At 36.9% G+C, this 21964-nt stretch overlaps 4 protein-coding genes across 4 annotated transcripts; 2 read left to right on the forward strand and 2 right to left on the reverse strand.

Moving 5' to 3' along the window:
* The first annotated feature begins 4786 nt into the window (after positions 1–4786).
* LOC141915071 (placenta-specific gene 8 protein-like) lies at positions 4787–5901 on the forward strand. The gene is made up of 4 exons (XM_074806478.1): positions 4787–4883; positions 5063–5361; positions 5436–5599; positions 5701–5901. Exons 2-4 carry the CDS (start codon positions 5064–5066, stop codon positions 5800–5802), a joined length of 564 nt encoding a protein of 187 aa, XP_074662579.1. The 5' UTR covers positions 4787–4883; position 5063; the 3' UTR covers positions 5803–5901.
* A 2678-nt stretch (positions 5902–8579) lies between these two features.
* LOC141915064 (cyclin-dependent kinase 7-like) lies at positions 8580–11081 on the forward strand. The gene is made up of 11 exons (XM_074806471.1): positions 8580–8707; positions 8931–8993; positions 9072–9173; positions 9261–9329; positions 9415–9525; positions 9628–9746; positions 9833–9932; positions 10022–10108; positions 10194–10343; positions 10424–10565; positions 10870–11081. Exons 1-11 carry the CDS (start codon positions 8633–8635, stop codon positions 10893–10895), a joined length of 1044 nt encoding a protein of 347 aa, XP_074662572.1. The 5' UTR covers positions 8580–8632; the 3' UTR covers positions 10896–11081.
* A 170-nt stretch (positions 11082–11251) lies between these two features.
* Positions 11252–16514, reverse strand: LOC141915047 (uncharacterized). Its single transcript, XM_074806442.1, has 20 exons — positions 16468–16514; positions 16130–16245; positions 15928–16025; positions 15697–15792; positions 15484–15566; positions 15312–15408; positions 15084–15220; positions 14902–14998; positions 14744–14822; positions 14596–14669; positions 14483–14524; positions 14223–14393; positions 13498–13638; positions 12995–13330; positions 12790–12918; positions 12655–12703; positions 12048–12126; positions 11901–11959; positions 11660–11823; positions 11252–11526 (listed from the first exon to the last, which is right to left on the reverse strand). Exons 2-20 carry the CDS (start codon positions 16226–16228, stop codon positions 11388–11390), a joined length of 2169 nt encoding a protein of 722 aa, XP_074662543.1. The 5' UTR covers positions 16229–16245; positions 16468–16514; the 3' UTR covers positions 11252–11387.
* A 1434-nt stretch (positions 16515–17948) lies between these two features.
* LOC141915053 (REST corepressor 1-like) lies at positions 17949–21123 on the reverse strand. The gene is made up of 13 exons (XM_074806451.1): positions 20868–21123; positions 20717–20785; positions 20378–20449; positions 20229–20281; positions 19992–20153; positions 19779–19900; positions 19633–19696; positions 19455–19558; positions 19150–19360; positions 18989–19066; positions 18665–18910; positions 18369–18589; positions 17949–18278 (listed from the first exon to the last, which is right to left on the reverse strand). The coding sequence occupies exons 1-13, from the start codon at positions 20989–20991 to the stop codon at positions 18170–18172; spliced, it is 1635 nt and encodes a 544-aa protein (XP_074662552.1). The 5' UTR covers positions 20992–21123; the 3' UTR covers positions 17949–18169.
* Positions 21124–21964: the final 841 nt, after the last annotated feature.

A 21964-nucleotide genomic window follows, 5' to 3' on the forward strand; every position in this document is an offset into this window, starting at 1 on the left:
ACACGGGTCGAGTTCAGTTATTAATGGACCGAAGGGATCGGGGATGTTAAACCTATCAAAAACCTTTGAAGAATAGGGGGTATTGCGCGCTTCATTCAATTCAATCTCGACGACTTGCGCGCTAGTTTGGCTTTTTCATCCAGGCCTGTCAAGAGAAGATTGATGACTTGGTGTGCCTTAAACTCACGATAAATTACTTATTGTTTATGAGAATATCTGCGGATTAATCGGCCGGTATGGCAGCTGCCTCGCCCGTGCTTCTGATAACCTCGGCTTACCGCCAGGGCCCGTTTCCCCGGCATTATGCCTTATCTTCTATCGTCGAATCAACGCCGAATTTCAATTTCAGTACGTGTCAGCTCGCCAACTAACGTTACGTCTTTGATAATGTAGTTGTATTTTCTAATATGTTTTGAAAACTCGGCATTTACATGACAATAAACAATGCGCAAACCAAGAAATAACAAGTACTTGATGAATGTTAATGTTGACGGATGACAAATTGGTCAGAAGAAGTTACATAAGGCTATGTGGACGTATACATTTGTGTCTATTGTGGATACGACAATATTCGAACAACGAAATTAACAAAACATTTATCAAAACATCGCGACAGTTAAGCCGATTATTCATAAAACATACCAATTTTTCAAATTTTGTTTAATAGAAAAAAACGTTCGAAGTGACATTTACTTTTTATAATGGAGGTAACAAACTGCGTATGCAAAAAAAAAATTAGCCGATTCATTGAATCTATCTAGTTTATTTATCGTCACTGGGGTGGCCACGGTAGATTACGAGAATATTACGTTTTCTCAGACCAAGTGTAAAAGAATCAATTGCCACCACATGTCACCGATTTATTGAGCAATATACCATACATTTAATGTAATTTATGAACGTCGGAATGAAATTCCGTTTATTTTGATTAAGACATTACTAGTGACCTCGCATCAACTGTTGTCGGTTTTTTATAGATCGATATTAGAATGCCTACAGCTGTCTGGTTCTGCACGAATAACTAATCAATAGAAACTTGAAACTCACAAGACGATTAGCCTCGCGAATTAAATAGTATTTTGTTTAATAGTCATGAAATAATCATTTCACCTCTGGCTGTTTTAGAAGAGATGGCCATTGTTCTGATATGAGGCACGAGTCAGTCGGTCTTATCAGTTACGTTAATTGTTTTCGAAGTCACGACACATTGGCAATAATTCAACCAGAGACGACTGGCCGGACCCCTACTTGTCGAACTGTACCGTCTTAGTCACGGCAACAGCCGGCAAACTTTGTCGAACGAAATAAATTAACATATATGATTTTGAGTAGTCGGTCGGTTTAGATTCACCACAACACAACAAGCTGACACAATGAGCTGGAAATGAATATATTTCCATAATTCGCGCAATTACATATAAGGTGAAACCTATATGATATTTGACTGCGCATATTGAAAATTGTTTTCAGAATATCATGAAGAATATCTAAAAAATAGAATTCACTAGAATATTCCCGAAATCATCTGGAAACAGAAGTCCGCAATCTTATGATGCGCGTAACGATCGATAAGACGCTCTCTGTTCACTACTGTTGTCTACGAGAGAGGGTGTTGATTGCAAGATAAATACGATTAATTTTCTAAATTTCTTCTCTTAACTGAGGATATCGAGCGAACATAGCGAGACAACAGTCATTGATAGATTGCCACGTAAATTGAGTCACTAATACACGAAGCATGTTTTCTCTTTGGAAGAGAAAATCTACTCAAGAAATTAGGCTGAAACTTGTGTTTCAATGACGACGGAAAGCGCGGCCACGGCGCTTTGTGGAAATTGATCACCACCGCCGTTTCACACACAGCCGACCAGAGTCTGAAAGAGTTGTTAGCTTATATTAGGAGAGACCTAGACTTCATTAAAGAGAACTTTAATTCAAATTTTGACAAACACGGTGACTGATGAGAAGAGTTTCATTTAGACGGATTGATTGGGTTTCTATACTAAGATGTGGGATTTACAGCAGCTTTATTGTGGTCTTTGTGTCACTCTCAGGTCCCAATCACGAGTTGTGCTCGATATCTGTGTAACTGTAGACATTAATGAATTCACAATTCATTCTTCAAAAGTTCTAGTTCACGAATACGCGAAAACTTGCCGATATTCCCGTCCGCTTCTTTCTAACTCAATTAAACCTTTTAGAAAATCAAGATAAAAGATAAAATTTACACATATACAAGAAAGAGAAATGTCAGGCTAGAGCTGAATATGTTTTCAAGTTTACACTATGTGCGACTGAAATTCGAGTAACCAAACCAACACACCCCGCCTTTTATAAAGCAGAAATCAGCTTAAAAACCAAATAGGCATGAACTATCAACGTGTCCGCTGCTATCCTCGGCCAGACTAATTCTGTTCAGTTTCCCGCCGTACAAGACGTTACTTACTGCTTCTGAATACCGAACTGCCACAAAACGCACGTTTTGATCTATTTACTGTGCCCACTTTGGAACATTACTCTGATTTTAGATTAATTTCCTCATTACCGTGTAAACCGGAAGTGCCGCCATTGAAACAGCTAAGGCGACGTGAGAAGTGCAAGTGTCAACGTTCTATAGCATGACGAACAAGCAAGAGGCTAAATGTATCCGCGCTGTGATCGATCACCGCTCAACAAATAACAATAGAGCCGACCAGACGAAGATTTTTAAGGAGGAAAACTACTGAGAAAAACATTAAAAGCGGCTGCAGCGTATTGCCAGAACTTAAGGGGATGATCAGCCCGTAGCAGATCCAAATGAAAAAATATCAAATAGAGAATTCAAGAAAAAACTTGATTACTTTCAAGAACACGTGTATGGCCAAATTCCAGGCCATGTATCGTCAAACGATGATTTGCAGTAGAGAGCCTACAGGTATCTCATCTGGAAAGGCTTGCTCGTTACGAAATGGGTTATCATTTCCAAGATGTCGTAAATACAGCAAAAGTCATATCTCGCAAACATAAATTTGAAACCGTTGTGGTTACTGAAGATAAGGTATGAAAATCTCTATTGAATCACGCGAGGAGAAAAGTCAAACTTTTGTTATTTTCACGTTCGGATTAAGTTGACATTGTCACAGCTGGTCCTGCTGCGGGGATAGTTGCTTCGTAATATCAGGTTTATCATAATTCGATCGCGAATGTGCCTTAGCTGAGTATCTATGTTCGGTGCCCACTCATACCTACCGCGTACCATTAGAATTTGAATTAATTACCCGATGATTATCATCGAGGTCTCATCTTGGTTTTTGCTTTGTTTATTTGCAAAAACGAAGAGAAAGGCTGTTACTATTAAACATGATATATTTATCACGTTGAGCATGCCAAAAGAAAAAAAGAACCCTATATTCACGCGCATTTCTTGAGTCAAGTCTAATTTTTTGGTCTGATTCGTTCATTCAATCATCATGAACTGTTATCGAACGGATTATTGGAAATCAACCAGTTTGAGTTTGTATAGATGATTATTGTATCTGATGTATTTGAATTAACGACCATTTAACACGCGAGATGATGATTAGAAACACAACCTCAACGCGTTTATCATTAAGTAAGAATGAAAACGAAAACGAAGCCATCATGAGAGCTCAAAGTCAATCATAAACAATAGCGATTCTGTGTAAAGAAAAAAAAACTCTTTCAATCTCTCAAACCATAAAATGGTCCTGAAAGGCAGTTTTCAGTTTTCTTCTAGTCTTCATCAATTCTTACGACAATGATGTTGGTTATCAAGATATCTTTATCGCCCGAGTCATTGGTCACATATTTGCTTTTTCACGGGTGCCTGAATGTACTGGGTCTAATGTCTTTCTGTCTCATTGATCCTCGAATACGACGGTTATCTCTGTACGGAGACGGTTGCAGCCGATCACGGGGCCTAAAAGAGAGCCGACTATTGAAAAACACAGAATGTCCGCGATAAATGAGAAAGAAACAGCCGAAAGATAAGGCTGACTGCACAAAACTAAATGATTGATGAGAAAGCTTAATGACATACTGATAATGCACAACTTGTAATTTCTTCAAATGGCAAAGTGAGACGACATTGTTAGAGCTTATGATGGTAGTAAAGAATTGACGTCGATATAACAATCTCAACTGCACATCACTAGCGACGGCTGGCCATGATGAACGCGACACAGAAGCGAACATTGCATTGTATAACTTCCAAGTGATTACATAAAAATGATACATTCGGAAATTTTCTTCAAAAAGTATCAGGCCTACTATACGCAGATAATCTTTTGTCTTACAAATCACCAATATTTACACCACAATATCCAGAGAAACACTATGCAGTTGTCTTCGCTATTATGGTGGTATAAACACAATTGTATTCATTTCCAATTACTTTAAGATACGTGTAGTTGTAATTGACATAACGGTGTTAAATTCGTCAATGAATATGATTTCAGAGGAATGAATTGTTCAAAGTATGCAGTGTAGTGAAGTCAAGACGGTAACTTCCGTTGCCTCGGGCGGGCACACGGAATACATTAGCAATGAAATGAAAAACAATAAATTTTGGGTAATTTATTTTCATTGTATTCTACCGATGGTTGGTCATAAGCTTTTGTCATACAAAACCGCATATGTTGTACAGTCGTTTCTAGCTATTGACTAAACTTTTGACGAAGTATGTCTGTCTAAGCGACCATTGGAACTTTGGCTTCAATCATTTGGAACGTGCGATCTATGTAAAGTTGTGGTTGACGAAGCGTTTTATCGTCTGAATGTCGGCGACCTGTCAGACGAGGATGACCGTCATATCGGGTCGCGACAACATTCACGAAGCAAACCGACTACGGGTTACCCTTCCTGACACACTACAACCTTGCAAGGTAAGTTGTTTATTAATCGTATCTGCCCGGGTAAAGGTAATAATCACTGCACGTGTGAATTATATAGCGAATAAAATGTAAAATGTTAGCCTTAATAAATTCAAATTCCAAACTGAACCAATGATTAATCTCATTCAAAAACTGCATCTCAAAATATTTGTATCATCTTGCATTTATAGTATGATGAACCCGTATCAATACAACGTTCAACCGATGTATGGCGGATATCCAACTACCCTACCGCCTAATCCTTCAGCACCATATCCACCAAATAACAACATGCCAGAAGCTAAGTATGTCGCCACGCCGATAGTCATGCAACAACCTTCACCCGCAATATCGAATGCGAATACCTGTTCGGTGGTGGTGAACGCTGGCGGAGGGGGTGGAGGAGATGGATCCGGAGGTAATACAGATTCAAGCAAGGAACGACCCTGGTCGACTGGAATATTCGCTATATTCAGCGACTGTAAGATCTGTAAGTACTGACGCGCCGAACAAAACGACCGACGGAGTTCTTCTTTTCAATTAATTGTTTATTGTAATTCACAGGTATGTGCGTGACATGTTGTTACTACTGCAGTATGTGTGACATAGCAACAAGAATGGATGAATCTTGTTTTGTCGGATGCTGTAATATTGATGCTGGAGGATGCTCATTTCCTGTTGGAGCTTTAGCATTACGTGTAAAACTTAGAACAAAATACAACATTAAAGTATGTTTTAAAAACTCGCGCGTCGCATTCAATAGAAATTAACAACCCTGTGTCTGACCGACTGATATATATCGATGCTTTATTTTTTTCTATATTTTCAGGGTTCTATCCTCCAGGATATGTGTTGCTTATATTGGTGTCACTCGTGCGCAGTTTGCCAAATGATGCGTGAAATGGAAAAACTGAAGATCGGAAGAGTCTGAATCGATGCAACAGAAATTGGCTTTATTGGAAATTGATAGAAACTATACTTAATAAATTATATATCTATTAATTATCATCAATAAATTTCCGTCCGAATGAGAAAGTATAAACGTATTCGTCGTCATTTGTAAACATACCTGTAAACACCTTCAGTTACTCGTGGGGAGAGCAGTAGGTAGGAGTTCCCGAAGCCCTGACTAATCGAGCTATCTGTTGATACCAGAAAAACCAAATAACGTAATGTGACTAGGAGGCTATCTGAATACTGACAAGACACCATACAAAATAAAGAATTCGTGATTCTGTGTGGGATTTACTAATAAACGTATTGCCCAAGTTTTCAGTATTTAGCATAGTCAAAATATCGAAGTACGTCACGACAGTGCGTGTTGATAGCTTTGACATCACTTAGATATGTTTTACTTTGCCAGGCCAGTGCGACGCGAGATGAGTTGTCTTTTCTTGTGCCCATGTTGCTGTATATAATTTTTCCAGGATCGTTTTGCGTCATTTCCTTAATCGCCCTCATTACAGAAGCCGGTATATACTGAGGAAATCCCATGAAATTATACACATTTTGCACGGCCTTAAACGGATCGAAAGCCAGCGATTCGTATTTCAAGAAAAAGAATCGGTTTGGATATTTTTTTGCCATTTTTCGAAAAATAGCGACATCTTTACGCATATAATCGCAGAACTGCTCAGCACCCACTGAACTGTCCTTTCGATTCGAAAATGATGCTCGAGAGCTGAGAGTACCCCGTGGATCGCGCACGTAGTAAATAAACAACCAATCCGGATGCTTTTCTGTCAAATATTCAATAGTTTCCATCGAAGCGCGAATTATTTTTGCCGCACGAATGTTCGAAATTCTGCATCTCTCTAATAATCCAGCCTCCTTTATACAAGTTTGTACTCCATCCGTTTCATATATTGGTTTCATGCACCGGTACCAATCTAATAACGCTTTCTTTTGTCTTTCATCGAGGGATATTTTTCCAGATATATTTCCGCGATTTTCTCTCATTTCGCTCAGTATTTGTGAACAGAAGTTATCATTAAGCGAACAGCGTAATGGCTGTAATAGGGTGTAGCACCTAGCCACATAACCTTGGCTACCAACTAGTTTTAATATACATTCATTGTAACGATTCACTTTAGTCCCCCAGTTCACGAAATGATGAGTAAGGACCTCTTTCATTACATTAGCTTCATCTAGTTCACAGTTCAATAGTCCGTTGAGAAGTTTTTCAATTGCCGCGGGATTTTCTTTAGTCAATCTAGAAAAATATCGAAAAAACTTGTATCGGAATGAAAATAGAATATTAATCAAAAATACCGTTTGAATGTAAAAAGACTCTACAAACTAACCGAAGAACAAGTGATTGGCTTTGACCCATAGGAGACAAATGAACGCCGATCATGTTTAGGTATAGGTTAGCAATCGGCTCAAACCAAAGGAAGGCACGTTCGTTCTTCTCAAAGCTTTTTCCGATGAAAGTCGTTCCTCCGCGCATATATCCGTACAGAACTACTTTCGATGGCATCTGCCTTTGAGGATAGGTTTCATCTTCAAGAACAGAGGAATCGTATTGTCTCTTTAGTTCATATTGTGGTGGTACCGTTGATGATATCGTGTTTTCCTGAAAAAAAAGGCGAAGTTAGTGAAGGAGCTTAACCAGTGATGCAAAAATAATTACTGACCACATTTCAAATTCAATTATATACCTTCCGCAAGGGCGTAGATTTTTTTTGAGTTGGACATATTCGAGGATTGATATCCGATTTTATTTCGTTTTCGTTGATCGATCTGGCTCCATAATACAGAAGACGTTCTCGGAATATCCAAATAACTAAAATACATGTCATTAATCGATTTACGACATATATACTTATAACAAAAACTCGTCCAGAAACTGGCTCTGACTTATTGGAAGTTTGTGAATACGGATAAATAATCCTACCTAAAATAAGGGTGATTATTACTGAAATGTAGTATTTGCAAATCACAAATTTTCGCATCGGAATCTGTTGATTGATGAAGATCAGAACATTTTTGGGATTATCATAATTCAAACCGTGATGTCATGAATTCAAGCGCTGATGAGTTAAAGTAATCTGACCAAATACAAAATAGACTTACCGCCATGTCATTAATCCTTGTATGTTCCCAGATAATTTTGATAAACGTGTCCAGATTTAATTGAGGTTGCAGGTGACGCCCTTCACTTTTGGTTCAATGCAATTGAAAGGGATTGGCGAACTGTTGTTAACTTGCATTATGCATGCAAGGCAAGATTCGGAACGATTGGAAACCATTTAAATGTATATTAAGATTTTTCGGGATTGAGTGACCAGTCCGAGGGGCCTTTGGGTTGTACGAGAGCGCATAGTAATTGTCCATCTACTACTAGATCCTACGTGAGAACTCTTGTTTTACAAAAGAAAAAAAAACATTTTGAGGCACAATCTGATAAAAAGGTTGGTCCAGATTTACTGACACTATTAGATGGAGCACTGCCCCGGTGCTCCGCCGAAATCCGCCACTGTAAATTCAATCCCTGCACTAGGCTTTTAACTCAGGGCATCGAGCGGGGAGAAGAAACTGGGACTTATTTAAAAAAGGGAATTTTTCAGTTCACCGGTGTGGTGCGATCGGTCCATCTTTACCGGCGCACGCGAAGACGCTCGAATAATGACGCTTTATTGGGATTCGAACCTCATCCGCATGACACCACTTTGTGGAGGTTACGTGGAGCCACCAATACAATTCAATCTGCGAATGTCAACAAATAAAGATAAGGCCGCAGTACCGACAACTGATTATAAATGGCAGATTACGACAATGAACAAGAGGAAAAAGCTAAAAGATATGAAAAAATTTCATTTTTAGGTGAAGGACAGGTGAGTGGGCTACGAATTGAAGGCTAAATGTGCACGATGAAGATAAAAAACGTTAATTGACCCTCCTCCTGCGCTGATCTGTTGGTTAAGTAGGTTGGCCCTGTGTTGTTAGTGTTGTTGAATGTTGTGATGAACGGTTTGGGAATAAGTGAAATAAGCTTAAGAACTAGAAAACCTGATGATGTACTACATGTATCTTCTTAATTATTGGTTTTTTTTTCAGTTCGCCACTGTTTACAAAGCAAAAGATACCGGAAATAATGATAAAATAGTAGCTGTGAAGAAAGTAAGTATTTAATTTATTAAGCCTGGATATGAATAGGTATAAAGATCTTTTGATATCTCAATGAATTTGATTCTTCAGATTAAAATTGGCACGAGAATCGAAGCAGCTGATGGAATCAATCGTACTGCGCTGCGAGAAATAAAGCTACTACAAGAACTTCATCATCCGAATATCATTGGTGTAAGTCTAGGGTTTCATTCCACAAGAGAGGTTTGTTTACTAATCACTGTGAATTATCTAATTGTTTCTATTTGTTTTTCACTTCAGTTGGTTGATATTTTCGGGCACAAATCCAATGTCAGTCTGGTGTTTGATTTTATGGATACTGATTTAGAAGTGAGTATTACATACAATCCTTCTTGATTCAATGGCCCCTGCGCTGTTTACCAATACTTCATCTATAGCCTCTTTTCTATTGTAGGTTCTTATAAAAGATTCAAGTTTGATTTTCACTCCAGCTCATATTAAATGCTATGTTGTTCAAACATTGAAAGGTTTAGAATACCTCCATCATCATTGGATCTTACATCGCGTATGCTATTGTTTTTAATCTCATGAAAAAAGGAGTGGTAATATATGAACTAACTCGATCATTGATTGATTGATTGATTGATTGCAACTTTTATTTTGCCAGGACTTGAAACCAAATAATTTACTGTTGAATGAAAATGGAGTGTTAAAAATCGGTGATTTTGGTTTGGCCAAGTATTATGGTTCTCCGAATAGGATATACACTCATCAAGTTGTGACCAGGTGACAATAGAAATGATTAGAAAATATCATTTGAACTGGTCAATTTTATTCTATTCAACATACTTGAATTCTAAATGTATATTCAGATGGTACCGGGCTCCCGAATTGCTGTTTGGTGCCAGAATGTACGGGGTCGGAATTGATATCTGGGCTGTCGGATGTATTATGGCTGAGCTATTGTTACGTGTAAGAGACTTTTCAGACATTGTTTTATGAATAAACAAAAGCTTTTACAACGATCCCATCTGAATATATCATTTCCATTCGATCTTCAGGTACCAATTTTTCCGGGGGAGACAGATATTGATCAGCTGAGTAAAATATTTGAAGTTGTCGGTACTCCAACAGAAGAAAACTGGCCGGTAAGAACTATCCATAGCAATATAGGTCATCGACTACATTACATGGAGTCAGTATTGAATATTGATAATCATCTCTACCTTTCAGGATCTGAAATCTCTACCAGACTATATCGATTTCAAACCAGTGCCAAGTATTCCATTTAGCTCTATATTTACTGCTGCTGGTGACGATGTTCTAGAAATGTTAGAAACATTACTACAGCTCGATCCTCTAAAACGATGCACAGCTACAACAGTAAGTACGCACGATTCGTCTCTCATAGGACTGTCTGATCCTATGTACATGTAAAAAAAAGAATTCAATGTTTATTCCAGGGTCTAAAGAAACCGTATTTTAGTAATAAACCAGCACCGACTCCATGCCATCTATTACCTCGCATTAATGGAAGAGATTCCCAGTCAAATGATTCTAATAAACCAAATTTGAAGAGAAAGCAGTTAAACGACCCTGATAATTGTAAGTGAAATCAAACTGAAACGGTTTTCATCCGAGTTACATTCATTTAGAACAAACTTATTAAGTTAAGCTTTACTCGGATAAGAGGCCATCAAAACCACTTTATGCGATGATTTATAGCATTTGCTTTGATTATTTCAATTTTCGGAAGACAAATGCACCAATTTGAGCTTATCAGTAGTATGAACCGGTATAAACAAATACGATTTTTCAGTAAACCTAATCAGTTTGTTCTAAAAAATGCCCCTCTGCTCTTAGTTTATTTTATGAAATTTTGTATTTATGTATTTTTTTTTTATATCAGTGTGCGCTAAGAAGTTGATGTTTTGAAAGATAAAAAATACACTTCTATGGTCACAAATTACTAGTCAAGGTTCCACAATGCATTTACTGACATCTGAAAGGGAAGAATAGCACAGACCGTTGGAAATCAAAATCCCAGCTGTGATGATACAATCATCGACGTAACCACGCATTTTTGTTGTTATTGATGATGAAATAAACGTCAAACATTGTTATACATGATATATTTGATGTCATTTTGATTAATCAGACGGATTTTAGGTTGTACATAAAAGTTGATGAACAGAAAGATACATTCGACCAGAAACTCATAACATCTACAAAGAAAACTAGTAAAAACTCAATACATGTATTTTCATATTTGAATTTATTTACAACGAAAAACTAAATTTTCAAGAGGATAATACAGCATTACCGGATATATGAACTATTCAGATGTAATTTCATGAAGGGCAAAGTGCTGAGAATAGTTTAAGGGGCTTTATACAAGTTAAGATATACCGGCTTGGGATAATTGAGCTAATAGTCGACAATTCGTCGTTTGTATGAGTCAGTACCAGGAGGTGGTGGAGGTGGTGGTGGAGAGTATGATTGTGATCTGGAATGCGACCTTGAAACTCGTGTTTTTGGTGATCGGGATCGAGACCGAGATCTTGAGCTGTAAACGAAAAAATTATACAATTAATTAGCATTAAACTTCCTCCAGTTGTAGAGATATAACAGGATGGCCACTTTCTGCCCATTTAGAAAACCCATCATAAGATATCATAAGATTAATCATAAACAAATACCTTGATGAAGAGTAAGGCCTTTTTCTGGATTTTGGTGAAACAGATCTTTTTCGACCTCCATCATCGGAACTACTGTCATCACCGTCTAATCTTTCTCTATGACGCCTTTCTCGCTCTCGTTTTCTCATTTGAATTGCCATCATCCGTAATTCTTCTTCTCTATCCTAACAACATCAAAAATAACTTTCGTCAAAACAGTTTTCGACGTAAAACAACCTCAAAATAATGTATGCTTCGTTACCATTCTCTCCTGCTCCATCTTGTCAGTTTTCTCTCTCTCAGCTTTCTTGTCAGCTTTATCTGCAAGATAATTAGGTTATTAGTCGAGAAATTTATGATCTAGTGACAAGGAAATGGAATGCCAAGAAATTCATTCATTATTTCTTACATGTCTTATTCAATGCTGCCTGCATTTTACGTTTAAGTCGTTCTTGAGCTGTAAGGGCACCTGCTGCTGCAGCTGGTTTCTAGAAAATTAATTACATGCAAACAATCATATCCCTTCACATTTTATGCCACGAGATTTTAGAATTCTTTCTCTTAACATCTCTAAACGTACATTCAAACATTTTCTAATATTAAGGGAATCTGAAAAACCAACGAGTGTATCAACAAGAGAGGAAGGCTGTGTCGTGGTTGCTAGTCCCCGAACAGAATGGTCAAAAGTGCATTTTTTACGTAGCTCAAGACTCTAAACCACCATTATAGAATTGAAATAGTACTTGCAAATACAACATACCTACCAAAGCACAAATGATTATAAGAGTGAAAGCCTTTTTATTATACGTATGCAATCTATTACAGATTGTAAGCTACAAGAAGCTCGGTTGCAATTACAACTACTAGCAGTTCCCATTTGATTCTAACACGGAGCTGACAATGAGTGAGCAGAAGCAGTAAAAGTCACTAAACCAGGGAGGTACAATCAAAACATTCAGAGTTGATGTTGTCATAATAAGAGTGATTTGTCAATAGCTAACTAAGTTCTTACTGACTTTGGTGGACACCTTATTATCCCGAGCATTCTTCGGCTCTACATGTAATCTGAAAAATTCGAATGAAATATGTGAACACACAAATGAAAACTTAACTGCGAAGGATCAGCAAAGAACAATCAGAAGAAAACTCACCGAGAATTTTTTTGTCTGGTTGTTTTCGTTTTCGTATCTTCATCAGAATCACTCTTCTCATTTCCACTGGAAAGACTCGCTCGACGATATCTTTTGATAACCACAGGTTGTTTTTCAGGACTTTTGGAGCTAGAATCAATACATATATAAATTATGAACGATTAAATTTCTTAATAATCAAGACTATGTTTGTTTGATTCCTTACTGTTTTTTAGAGGTTTTACTCCGCGACCTGGATCTCGATTGACTTCTGGAATATCGTCTCGATCTCGATGAAGATCTCGACCGGGAACCTCTGCGATTGCGAGATCTCGATCGCGAACGGTTTCTATTCCTAGAACGCGACCTCGACCTACGACGACTCCTCGATCGTCTGTTTCCCCGTCGGTACCGATCTCTCGATCTCGTACGCGATCTTTGTCGTGACCTCGAACGAGAACTTCTAGAGCGCGACCTCGATCTACGCGACCTCGACGAAGACCGCGAAGACGAACGACTCGATCTTGAACTTGATGAAGATCGGTTTCTTTCGTCACGGGATCTGAAAATGAGAATTAAACTCATTCGTCAATCATCATGAAAAGAAATAGTTCTAGGCACCCCTAATCAGTGAGTCGCAATTCTCACCTAAACCGTGATTTTAGAATACATGTGCATAGATTTATTTTCTTATTCCACTGTAACATAAAAATAAAAAGAGAATTCTACCTTGATCGACTTCGAGAATGTGTACAAGACCTTTTCGATCTTGAATTAGATTTAGAAATAGATTTTGGCGACTTAGAAATCACATTCGAATTATCATTGTTGTAAGCGACAGATTCTGATTCAGCCATTTGACGCAGCGACCTAAAAACATAAAAAAATAGAACATGCTACGTTGCGTCTACGAACTCGGTGTCAATGAAACATACCATTGACATAATCTTACTTAGATCGTTAAACTTATTGGAAATGAAATTGACAAATCAAGATTATTCCTCACAGAATATAAAGCATCATAATATCCTCCAGGATCATATAGCCATACAGCGAAAGATAGATTGATTTTCATCTCAAAATGGTATTTTAACTCATGCAAAAATTAGCCCACTTTGAGATCAGTTTATACTCACCACTTTTGCATAGGTTATTAATAACCTGCTTTATATACTATCCACTTAACATTTTAGAACATGTTAACAATAGTTCATAAGATTAACCGCACTTTCATAATCCAATTACGGTAATTCTTACCCTTTCAGGGTCGGCAGAGAAGCTATGTTCTTTTAGGGCAGTTTGGCTGGGTGGTAAAGTCACATGCCACAATGTTCAAAATTCCTGATTCGAGTATGAACCCTAGTTTGCAACAATTTTGCCAACAACTTTTTGATAGGAAATCAACAAGCCTAGCTGATGAAAAGGGTTAGAACACAAACAAAATTCCAACCGACCGTAATTTGTCCTTATCAGAGCGAACATGTAAATGCGGTGGAAGGCTCGGTCCCTGCACTTTGTTCTTTTCTTCATCTGAGCTTTCTCCACCAAAAGATGTTATATATTTCAATTTTCCACTGAATTTCGGTGATCTGGATCTGGATCTGGATCTGGATCGCGAAGATGACCTAGATAATTGATACGGATCGAGTTATACATGTTCATTTCACGCACCCCTAGAAGTAAATTCAGTATGAAAAAGATAAAAAATACTTACTTTCTAAATGGTTCATACTTGGGGCTTTCTCTTGCTGCATAACTGAAATAATCCATATTTTAAAATAGAGTCATGAATTCCGATATAATCAATAACCCTCAAACAGAACTAACCTCGGAGGACTAATCTTTCGTCCCATGAGTTTTCGTTCTTTGAAGGCTCGTCTTTCTCTTCTTGATTTACGACCCTACAATAAAGTTATTGGTCAATGTAAGAGAGAAACATCTCTTTTAGCTAAAAACTACTAAAACTTCAACCTACAGCAAATTGAGCCTTCTCCTCTTCGATCAGTTTCGCTTCTTTTATCATATCAGCATCTTCCTTATCCTTCTTTAACATACTATAAACACATGAGAATATACATTTTCAGACTCAGTTTAATTTTCAATATAAATCTTTATTCATTATGCAATACTAACGTTATGAAGTCATGTGGCCCCATTCCATATATTTTGCCACATTCATTCATTAAAGATATCTGTTCGTCTGTCAACTGATCAACCTCGATAACAACATCTGAAATGTAAATATCTCTTTTAAGTATAAAACAACCAAGATGTCTCTGAATTTCAGGATGGAAAACCTGGGATCCTATCAATACCTAAATCCATATCAGTGATTGATGTATCACTCTCATCACCGCTATCTTCATCTTCATCCTTCTTCTTATTCATCGCCGGGGTTACATCAGTACTATCATCATATACATAACCGATAGCCGCCTTTTTATCCGCGAGTCTTCAATAGAAATATCATAAAAAATTATTTACCAATTCAACAACATCTATCCATATATCGACATTTCAAAAACAGGAATGAACAGGCTCACTTTTTCTTTTCTTCCTCAGCTAATTTCGCAAGATTGAACGTCACTGGTCGAAATTGCTCTTCGATTTCAATCTGATGCAAGCATTGTTCTTCAGTTACTACATGAGAGATATGAATACAGATGTAAGAGCTACCTTTAAGCCGCATCATCAATCAATAAAACACCAACTTACACCCGGAGCATTCGTTTTGAACGAGAAGTCTGTATCTTTCATAACAGCATTTTCTTTCTTCTTCTAATTCTGCTTCAGTCAATCTGATTTAAATTCAAAATCACAGATATCATTTTCCAATAAATAAGGTAGTCTGACAGCATCGGCCAATTTAAAATCAATTTGAAAACATGGCTGTTTCACAAGTATTTTTATGAGGAACTCAGTACTCACTTAATTTCCTTATCAGGCGCCTTTGGTATAACATCCAGATTTGCGCGTACATCAAATCTATCGATCATGTTATCTGTATTTCCTTGCCATGGCATCCTATATGTAATGAAACAAAACCATTATGTTTGAATTTGAAGAAACCTTCCATGTCTAAGACAGTGATTCTTAAATCAATAGATGTAATTCATGAGAGGTACAGATCAGCACTTTGACTGAACAATGTCCACATACATGCTTTGAGGGCTAGCAGCAGCCACTGCCACTGCTGGGTCATAGTGAATTTTAATATTTCTTCCGTAAACTCTGACAAATTGCGTTGGATCTAATTTCTGAAAAAAAAATCATTCAATCATTGATTACTATGTTTTTTGAGTCGGGTGATGATTGTAATGTTTGCGGGTGTCATTGTTGACGTTGATCGATGGTAATTTACAATTTTCTCATAAAACTCTCTTCTTCTTTCAGCTCGCCTTCGATAATCCACCATCAGACCTCGGATTTTCTTCTCCTGTTTCCTTGCTTCGTGCCACATTTTAAAGATTATTTTCCCTGAAATTTTACAATATAAGAATACAAAGATTGAATGCAATTCAATTCAAATAAATTCTTTAAATTGAGAAATATTAGTTTTATTAACTTTTGCCGAAAACCTTTCAACCTAAAAATAGCCAACCAATATCTACAGATATCCAGTTATTTTTTACTTAGAATTAAATCATCAAAATAAATTTATTAGACAAAACGACACGAGAAATGAGACCAGAATTTTACCAGATCGACATTCAATTTTTCAGAGGGTCATCCGCCATTTTGATGATCACGTGATTGCTTCAGTCTGAGGGCACAGAGGGAACATCGTCTGCATTTTGTTCTGATATTCAGTGTTTGTTGACAGTTATCACTTCAATACCGCAGCTAAATTGTCTCAAAAGGTACGCAGCGATTTGGGAGAATTACCTATGTAGACGAAGTTTTTGTAATATTCCCTTTTTCTGGTAGATTTTTGCTATTTTCTGCATTTTTTGATTTTCTTGATTATAGGCGGCAGCACCTACTGGTAAGGTTAGAATATTCCGATGAGGTTCGGGCTGATATGAATCGTAAACTTTGACTAATGAATTTTCTATTCCAATTAGGTATTGAATTGAATATGGCTACCTTAACGGCATTGAACACAGAGCAAAACCCACAAATTTCTGAATCAGACTCAAAGCAGATTTTAACCAGCAGAGATAGGACACTGTGCGAAGACGATAAATTTGTTGATTATTTCGACTTGTATGATGCAGACTCGAATGTAGTTCCTGATATTGAACGAGATTTACTATGCAATGAACAGTTATCCGATTTCGATGATAATAGTTGTGATATTGTTGAAAATCTTGAACCGACTCCGAAGAAATATAAGACATCGGCCGAGCTCGAACCCTGTTTGAATAACGAGATACCGAGTTTTCTTCCTGATGAAAGAGAACATGAGATCACTGGACTTAATAACGATGAAGTTTTGAGTGATGAAAATAGTTTGTCCACCTTGAACAATGAAACTGTGAACACTGCGAAATCTCCTACCAGTTCAATTGAAGATAATGTGCAACTCGGTGCTGAAGAGACATTCGATGATTTGAATATTCCATCCGAATTGACTGCAGAAGATTCAGCCGAATCTGTAATTACGATTCCATCGACTGAACTGTATTCGCCGGAAGAAAGAGAACATTTCGTGCCAGATTTAAACAACAGCTATTACTCCAGTGATGATTATGATAGCGATAGCCAGGATAACAGTAGAACACTGAACTCTTGCCAAACTGATCAAGTTGTGCCTAACTTTTTTGTCGAAGAATGATTTAATTTCTAATAATATGAATACTTGTCCATTACGTTTGCTAAATTATGATATTTATGGTAGAGTTAAATGTAATTTATTAGATGTATTTCATTAAGATATAAATGAGCTGTGATCCTCATGAGTGCAATATAAATATTCAATGAGTTTTCTATGATTCTTGGAGTCGTGCAATATTTTCTTTGTTAATGTATTAATCTTTGTAAATGCCATTCATTTATTTATAGATCTGACCAAGTTTGTAGATAAGAAAATGTAATTTTTGAATAAAAATGTTTTTTTTTAAGTTTGAATTTTCCTCGTTTGGTTATAAATACCATTTTGTGAATTCATAAAAAGACCCACTTTATCCAACAAAACAGAAAAGCAAACTCAAGTAACGGGATATTATATAAGACTAGGAGGTGTATTTTATCAATAAATTAATTACAATACTACATATTTATTCTTCAAGTACGTAGTTTAGCAAATAAAGTTTATTTCCACATGTAACATTTCAACATCATACACACGTATACCAACACTGGTACGATACAGGTATGTGATTACAATAAACTATCACCTTTTAATTAATAATCCAACGATTTACAACAAATTACACGATACACGTTTGGTTTTACTTATTTACTGTAAGCTTACAGATTTATTATTGTGAGGAACAGCGTTTGGTCGTATCAATGGGGGTGGTTGATGCAACATCGTTCTGTGATGATGGTGGTTAGGATTCTGAAATCTGATAAAATCCATAAATCAGAAACAAACGAAAAACTTAATTTCAAATTATTTTGTAAATTACTTTCTCATTAGGGCGACTGACACTAACCTAGCCTGGTGTTGCTGGGGATGCAACGGCGGCGGCCTCATTCCTCCTGCCATTATCGATGGGCTTTGTTTAAGTAAAGGTGGTGGTGCAGCGCTGACAGTTACAGTACTGGATGCTGTGCTGGGTATTGCTGCTGAAGAGGTAGATATTGCTGCAGTAGATGCTACACTAGAGTTGGTTACCGTTGATGGCGCAGGTTCAGCAGACTTCATCTCAACATCCTGAATCATATAGCCAGCCACAGATTAATAAGACCTGAACACTATTCGATAAATAGATTACTAACATACACCTACCTTAGATTTTTCTTCCTCTTTCTCCTGAGTTTCTTCAGTCAGACCATTTTCAGCTTCATACTCGGCGAGCACCTCATCCAGGTTGTATCGTCGTCTATAGTTGATGAAGAAACTCCTCACGTGAGATTCTGATTTATTTCCGATGACTTCAGATATCGCGAGGAAATCATTGCCATATTTTCTGACACCCTGTACGGCGATAAGTAACTCTTCATTCGTCCAACGAGGATTTATCTTCTGTGTTTCCTGTAAATCATGAACAAAAAATTTTAATTCCTTTGAATCTTCAATGATTACAAAATCATTATCACAAATAGTACTTACAATCCCATCACGTATTTCATTAACTCCTTTAGTACAAATCTCTGCCTGCTGACTAACAATCTGTTTATTTTGACGTACCTAAAAACAAACCAAATCTAAATCAGGCACAATACTTACATAATTCATGAATATCTCAGAGGAATCAATTGTCATGAACTTACTTGGCGTTTCAACGAGATAATCTCCGCTTCGAGTTGTTTCAAGATTGCATCTCCTTGTCCACTTGGACCAGTTGCCATCGCAATGAGATCTTCTTTGTTCAGATATATTCCCCTCGGTGGTTTACGTTTGTGTTTTATAGGATTATGACGTCCAGAGTGGGATAGTTCTTGTTTCTTCGGTCCGAGATTCGAGCGCATAAGTCCTGTACGTCTGCGAATAAAGAATTGTTTCAAATCAAGAGTCATTCAATGGTTGGATATTACCGGTATATTGTACTGAGTGAAAACTGTCAAAAACCTCTCACCTCCAATACTGATAGCATGAGTTACACAGTGATCCTTTAGGTGTTGCATGCAACTGAGATGCACTAACGCCACAATTTGAACAACGAGGCTTACCATCACTTTTCTGCAAACAAGTCATTTTAATCATTGAATTCATGCTTCATGAATTATCAATCAATTATATTCATTTAGACATACCCCATCTTTAGGATGCTCAATGTCACTATCACTTGCTCCACTGCCAGCCTCAGAACCACCATCACTGAAATACAGTATTTTCTCGCTATCAACCAAACATATCACAATTACTGATATTCAGTTAAGTATAACTGATTGAAGCCTACCTTTCGTCTTCCCTTTGATTGGCTAGTTTCTTAGCTTGTCGATCCATGAGGCTCGTACGAGATCGAGTTTTCTTCCACGAATAGTAATATTTCACCAAACTTGAAATCGACTTATCAGGAAGCTGAAAAACAAAAGATTCAAATTCAGCAAAATCTTAAGACATTGATAAATCTCTATAATATCCATAGCCATAACAGCGATTTATAGTTTACCATTTGACGTATTCGGTGAAAACTTTTCCCGTGGAAACTGAAAGCTTGTTCAAACAACACTTTATCTTCGGTGGTCCAGTCATCGGGATATGGTGTAAAATTCGGAAGATCGGCCAGAGCTTTTTCTACATGATGCTTGTGCCAAAATAACATTCCCAGTGCCTGGAAGAGATTTTATGAATGTAAATAAAGACTTCTAATTAACAAGGTTACTTCTGGTTGGATAATTCCGCATACCTGTTCGGTATTATAACCATGCTTTTCTTTGGCTACCATAGTGTACTCATCGACTGTAAAACAAATGCATGAGTAAAAACAATTTGTATTCAATTCCATAGGCCTATAAAAAATTACCTTTACCAAAATAAATAAATAAAACAACTAACTTTTAAATTCTGTAAGTTCAGAACTTGGAGCCCAGACCAATATAGCATCCACCTTACTGTCATATTTTCCATCTGAAAAATTGAAATGATTCATTGATTTTAGTATATTACGATAGATGGCATCTGTGTAGTTGAGTATTTTCTACCGCTCTGCTAAGTAATCTGAAATCATTTTATTATGAAGCAGGCCATTAAATATGAAAAGATACAATGATATCGATAATGGTGACATTTGATTCGATGATATTTTATTATAGGCAAACTCACTAACTTCATATCTAATTAACGATTTAACCCGAAATTAATTTAATTAGACACAGAATTAATTGACAAACTTACCACCAGCAGGGTTACCAATAACGTTGGGTATTTTAGCCTGATACATATCACCAATTCTCATTCCTCCTTCTAAAAAGAGTTGAATAAAACGAAGCTTTGATATAGATGAATTCCATGGTATCCGAGAAAGCCAGAAATAAAAGATACGAACCAGAATCCGAGTCATCAGAGCTACTGTCATCGGACAGGTGCCCGTTGTTATTATTGTTGGGACTTGCGCCTCTGGATCGACGACCGTTTCGACCTTCTTCCATATTTCGTTCAGCTGCAACCATTTCCAATATGCAAAACAATTAATTTTTGTAGTTTGGTCAGTTGGTATGAAGTTTTCGGCAAACGAAATAGATAATTCTCTCGACGATTCTTCCTAGAGCGCACCAACTAACTTCAGCCAAGTTGACAATGCAACGTATACCTGCGCATGAAATAGTTCCTAACATCTTGTCAGTAAAATGCTAATAAGAAAACCTTGAATTCTATCTACTGAAATCTCATAAAACGTAGTGATTTAATGTGAATAGTTTCATAGAAAATTGTTGTCAGGTGAATTTGGAAATCATTGTTTTTTGTATGTATTACTTCGCACAGGGCTATTTCAGTTTCTTGGTAAATAATGGCGTTTGCAAAAATCGGCATGCAATGTCTTTTATTTAGAAAATACGGGAGAACTTTGGTGTAAATGAAAAACCATCCCACGTGATGATTTGAAGTAAAAATATAATGGCTGTCAAAAAATCTGAGTACTTAAAACCTTTCATTTTAAAACATTTCATCCATGATAGTGAAATGTATAATCAAGTAATTGAACAGGACTCCGTAGTTTTACACTGCATAAGTTTTGAGAATGAAATTTTTCTGTCACAGCTAATTTAAACTCACATTCATTCAATTCTGTTCCTATTTGTTGAAGGAAAGTATATTGAGAAGGAATGTGACAATAATTTTACATTTCTATCATAGAATTTCGTTTCTACAAGGAAAAATAAGGCCATTTGGGATTCGAACCTGCTGCATTCCAAAAAGGACAAGTTCAAATAGATATAGGTAACTAGCTTATGTATAACAACATTTCCATTTCTTAAGCTTCTTTATGATACAATGATATCTAAAGTTTTAGAAATATCGAATATGTATAATTGTGAGCGAATCGTTTTGAAAACTATGACATTATCGGGCGATGAAAGCGATTAAGCCAACAACCTACTCCCCGACAATAAACAAAGTGGGTTGAGCCAAAGGGAATTCCGT

Source organism: Tubulanus polymorphus, chromosome 1 (assembly GCF_964204645.1).
Source record: "Tubulanus polymorphus chromosome 1, tnTubPoly1.2, whole genome shotgun sequence".
Classification (NCBI taxonomy): Eukaryota; Metazoa; Nemertea; class Palaeonemertea; order Tubulaniformes; family Tubulanidae; genus Tubulanus; species Tubulanus polymorphus.

Coding starts and splice junctions, on each gene's coding strand:
- LOC141915047 (XM_074806442.1), bottom strand. CDS start 16,228: ATGTGGCACGAAGCAAGGAAACAGGAGAAGAAAATCCGAGGTCTGATG. Junction 15,221..15,311: donor GCTGAGGAAGAAAAGAAAAA/GTGAGCCTGTTC, acceptor TTTCTATTGAAG/ACTCGCGGATAAAAAGGCGG. Junction 14,823..14,901: donor GGGCCACATGACTTCATAAC/GTTAGTATTGCA, acceptor ATGTGTTTATAG/TATGTTAAAGAAGGATAAGG.
- LOC141915064 (XM_074806471.1), top strand. CDS start 8,633: ATGGCAGATTACGACAATGAACAAGAGGAAAAAGCTAAAAGATATGAA. Junction 9,174..9,260: donor ATCATCCGAATATCATTGGT/GTAAGTCTAGGG, acceptor TTTTCACTTCAG/TTGGTTGATATTTTCGGGCA. Junction 9,526..9,627: donor ATCATTGGATCTTACATCGC/GTATGCTATTGT, acceptor TTATTTTGCCAG/GACTTGAAACCAAATAATTT.
- LOC141915071 (XM_074806478.1), top strand. CDS start 5,064: ATGATGAACCCGTATCAATACAACGTTCAACCGATGTATGGCGGATAT. Junction 5,362..5,435: donor ATTCAGCGACTGTAAGATCT/GTAAGTACTGAC, acceptor TGTAATTCACAG/GTATGTGCGTGACATGTTGT. Junction 5,600..5,700: donor GAACAAAATACAACATTAAA/GTATGTTTTAAA, acceptor CTATATTTTCAG/GGTTCTATCCTCCAGGATAT.
- LOC141915053 (XM_074806451.1), bottom strand. CDS start 20,991: ATGGTTGCAGCTGAACGAAATATGGAAGAAGGTCGAAACGGTCGTCGA. Junction 20,282..20,377: donor TGAACTTACAGAATTTAAAA/GTTAGTTGTTTT, acceptor TTTGTTTTACAG/TCGATGAGTACACTATGGTA. Junction 19,067..19,149: donor TTATCTCGTTGAAACGCCAA/GTAAGTTCATGA, acceptor GTTTGTTTTTAG/GTACGTCAAAATAAACAGAT.